General features: G+C 45.6%; 1 protein-coding gene across 1 annotated transcript; it reads right to left on the bottom strand.

Moving 5' to 3' along the window:
- Positions 1 to 1,753: 1,753 nt before the first annotated feature.
- nanos1 (nanos homolog 1) lies at positions 1,754 to 4,240 on the bottom strand. Its single transcript, XM_028960358.1, has one exon. It carries the CDS (start codon positions 4,124 to 4,126, stop codon positions 3,503 to 3,505), a length of 624 nt encoding a protein of 207 aa, XP_028816191.1. The 5' UTR covers positions 4,127 to 4,240; the 3' UTR covers positions 1,754 to 3,502.
- Between the last annotated feature and the right edge of the window lie 246 nt (positions 4,241 to 4,486).

Raw genomic sequence — 4,486 nt, 5'->3', positions numbered from 1 at the left:
CATTGTCTACGAATATGGGATGTTTTTAGGGGGTGGAGGTGGGACGCCTCCCACGCCTGGATTCTGCTTCTCAGTCCCCATTCTGGAATCTTGGCAGCAGATGGAGGGCGGAGAACTCCACCAGTGCACCCTCCCGGGGACGGTTACTCCCTGCCACCGCACACACGTCCTTCCAGTTCTTACGGTTTATTGTACAGAAATATGGGCACAGTTAATATCAGTATTAACATCCCATAATTCCTTGTGCGGTGTTGTTCTGAAGGAACGTCAGGGGATATGAGGAACAGAGAGCTGATATGACATCTCATATGCAGTCGTGCCCAGAACAGAGAGGAAAAAAAGGAGCTGGATCAGGTCAGATCAGGTTCTAAGGAGTGTGTGTGTGTGGGTGTGTAGGTTTGTGCATGTCAACAACAGCCCAGCAACCAATGCCGTTACAGGGTGGCACCACACGAAAAAAACCAGGAGGAAGCTTTGGAAAACTTCTACTTATTCATTTATTCTGCACCCCCCCCCCCCCCCCCCCCCCCCCCCCCCCTCAATTTGCAGGTCTCAATACCCCAGGTTTCTAAAACACTCCAAGGCCTGTACTCATTAGCATTTGCACTGCTTCGGTTACGCAACCATGCTAATTCACTGCAACCTGTATAAAGGACCTGCTGGAGTGTAATGAATATCTTAGGATTTCCCGTAGCAGGCTTTAAAACACTTCTATGGAACCTCACGGAGCCTCCTCATGCCAAATGACAATGTGTGTGTCTTATGTCGCAGTCTAAACAGCATTTCATGTCATGCCAAGTATTGATTAATACATTTTATGGTAGCTTAGCTGATGCATTCTAACTTTGTAAGAGATGCAGCAACCCCTTATCGACTGCTTGTGTCTCATTAGCATTTTCCTGTATCTTGGTGATATGCATGATCCTACACCATCTGGGAAGGTCAACAGAAGCTTTATAAGGCCAACTGGACCAAGGTCATGTTCTTTTTTTGTAATTTATTTTCTTAACACTGAATCTGACTAGATTTACACTGTAAGTGTAATACGCATTTTGGCCACCGGGGGTTTGCTCGGCGCTGTTTCCTATATGAACTTTACATGCGTAAACTGCACTTCATCAACAGCGTTGCTTCTGTCATTACAAATTTTCAAAGTCATATTTCTGGGATATATGTGCAATTTGGAATTATTGAAGTGTAAGCAGATAAAATCTGTATCTGTCGTCATTATTTACTGTCACCTGTATTTACCTGCAACCGACATACTCCAGTCCTGACAATCACAGTCGACCATGTACACAAAACAGAAACCAATCAATGCACAATAATGAAGAATAAGAGCATGATATGTGGGATGAATGGTGAAACCCTCATGGCGTTAGTGTCAGGGGAGTAGAACCCGTTAGCCCCGCGTCTCGACCTGAAATGATACCCAGAAGGCCTGCCGGCCCTGCCGCCTGTAATATAAATCCCTGTTGCACTTAGTATTCATGCATTATTAATGCCGGGACCCAGCTGGCGTGTGTGTGTGTGTGTGTGTCAGTGATGGGGAGGTGGTGTTCATGTCCCTGATTTAGGGCAGGTGACCTTCCTCCAGCCCTCTGTAGAGAAAAAGGCGTGGCGGCCAAGAGTGGGTGGAGCTTGCCTGGATCTCACCTGCCAGACAGGGACATATGGAGAGGGAAGCCGAGCTGAGGTTTTAACAGATGGACAGTGACCACATCACACAAGCATGACTCCATAGCCTCTGTCGCAACGGAATTATTATTATTTTTTTAATTGAATAACATACAGGCAAAAAATATATAAAAATATTGGATATGCTGTTTATTTCTTTAGTGAATTTCTTTGTATCTTCTCTTTGCTCTGCACAGCAGCGTACAAGGAATCGTGACAAAATATAAATAACAAAATTCAACAGTGTTTTATTGTGTGTGTGTCTTTCTTTTTTTTTGTCATTTAATTTAATTACAAACCTCAGATAAAAGTGGCAAAATTGACTCAACATTTTCCATTCTTTGTTCTCCCCTAGAAGGAAACATTGAACAACAGCTTTAAAAAGTATGGATATCATTATTTACAACAATCACCTTTCTTTCTTTCTTTCTTTCTTTCTTTCTTTTTTTTTTTGTTTTGGCGAACAATGCTTAGAGCTTATTGGAAATTCACATTCGCGTGTAGAATGCAATGAAAATACAATTATGTTATACAAAGATCAAAAATACTATTAAAAACCCTTATTATAAACGGCAGCACTATATTAATAAACTGCTGTTGACATTTTACATGTAAGTACAAAAATTGTGTTGAGGTAGCGCCCTCGGAAGTCACTTAAAATGTTAAAATACTGAATAATCCTCACTAAACTTTTTTTTTTTTTGTATTATTATTCTATGTACAATACAGCAAATCTAAGTTCTTAACTTCATTCAAATTGAGCTCCTTTGGTAAACATAACTGTCGGAAATGTGCAGTCCTGCAAAGTCAATTGTACATTCACAACATTTTTGCATCGGTCCATTTTGATTTAGTTATGGATAAAAAAAAAAAAAAAGGGGGGGGGGGCAATACATTTTTATCTCGCTGAGAGACATTCAACAGTGCCATCTTCAGTAAACCGCCATCCACCGGCCTGTTCTAGAAACGCTGGGGCAGGGGGTGGGGTGGGGTCCTACATGACATCAAAATCCAGTGTGTTACCCCGAGGTCAGGGATGTAAACATCGAAGATCCCTCGGCCTGGTCTGGCAGGAGGCAGCAGGCGAGTCGAGGGCCTTTTGGAAACTATTGATTATGAAGTTCCTCAGAGAAGGTAAATGCATAACAGAGACCTCTTTGTGTGTGTGTGTGTGTGTGTGTGTGTGTGTGTGTGTGTGTGTGTGTCTGTGCATATTAAGTGTCAGCCTCAGAGAGAAGTAAATTGTGTCATGGACTCTGGGAACCGAGGAACGGGGCCGTGGAAGCCACATCAAGTGCACTCAAAAGTTTTACCGAAAAAATTAGTTTTTTTTTTTTTGTTGTTGTTTTTTTTTTTTTTTTTTTTTTGTCCATCGTCACATAAATGGAACATTCTTACGCTATTACGTGTGATGGAAAAAAATTAACTTTGGTTTCTTAAAGAAAAGTTTTCAAAATATATACAGAAAACGCAAGCTTAGCTTACAGGGTTAACATAAAAAAAACCCTCTGATGTCAACATTAATGGTCCCCCACATAGAAAAATATCGTCGTTTAATTCACACAAAGGTGACCGAGAACGTCTCATGAATAAACGTCAAATTACTGACGTATATATATATATATATATATATATATTTCTGTTTTTTTTTTTTTTCATGAACAATGAATAAAATAACTATGGAAATAAAGCATCTATAAAAAATATACTTTGACGCAAAAAAAAAAAATTAAATTTTTTTTTGATTAATAAATCGTGTCGCCTGCAGCTGTCACCAAAGCCGCGGTTGAAACGTTCAGTGCAATCGGGGACCGACCCCGGCCCGTCAGAACATCTTCATGCGCTTACCCCCCACCGCCCTGCCGCCCTTGATCGGCCGCTGCCCCGCGCCCGGGTCCTTGGACAGGGGACAGTACTTGATCGTGTGCGCGTTGTCCCCGTTGGCGCTGCACAGGGGACACGTGTACGCGCGCAGGATGGGACACACCACGCGGCCGTCCGGGGCTTTCAGGACGTGGGAGCCGAACACCTCCTCCGGCGCGCCGTTATTCCGACAGAACACGCAGATCTTGGGCTCCTGCTTGGCGCGGCACGCCGGCTTGCGCGCCCGGCGCTCGGCGCCGAACAGGTCGAAGGCGGCGAAGCCCCCGCCGAAGGCCGGGTCGCGGTCCGGGGGGGGCGCGGCCGCGCACGGCGCGCCGCGGAACGGGCTCAGGATGGAGAAGCGCTCCTTCAGCTCCAGGATGGAGGTCGGCGGCGGGCTGGCGGACGGCGCCGCGCCCTCGCCGCACAAGCCCAGCGTGGCTTTCAGCGACTCCGTGATGGAGTTGGGGCTGGGGGGCGGCGCGCCGTGCCTGCTGCTCTGGGTGACCAGGGTGGAGAGCCCGAGGTAGTCGTTCCAGAAATTGAACGTGTAGTCGTACGAGTAGTTGTGGTTGAGAAAATCCATAATTCTCCGATTGTTGCTGTTATTATTATTAACTGTCGTTATTACGAGTATATCCGTGCGCTGGAGACCAGTCGGATCCGGTGCCGGGACTGGGGAGCTGTGCGCGCCGCACAACAGGCTGCTGGTTATAAGGCGCACGGAGGGGAGAGGGGGAGGAGCCATGCGCGCAACGCGCGTTATTATTACCATCATTCACATTTACATTTACGGCGTTTATCAGAGCGACTTAAGATCAGTAGTTACAGGGACAGTCCCCCCCTGGAGTCACTCAGGGTTAAGTGTCTTGCTCGGGGACACAATGGTAGTAAGTGGGATTTGAACCTGGGTCTTCTGGTTCATAGGCAAGTGTGTTACCCACTA

Source organism: Denticeps clupeoides, chromosome 18 (genome assembly GCF_900700375.1).
Source record: "Denticeps clupeoides chromosome 18, fDenClu1.1, whole genome shotgun sequence".
NCBI classification, from domain to species: Eukaryota; Metazoa; Chordata; class Actinopteri; order Clupeiformes; family Denticipitidae; genus Denticeps; species Denticeps clupeoides.
Note: the sequence above shows the minus strand (reverse complement) of the source record. Positions and strands in the feature narration are given on the sequence as shown.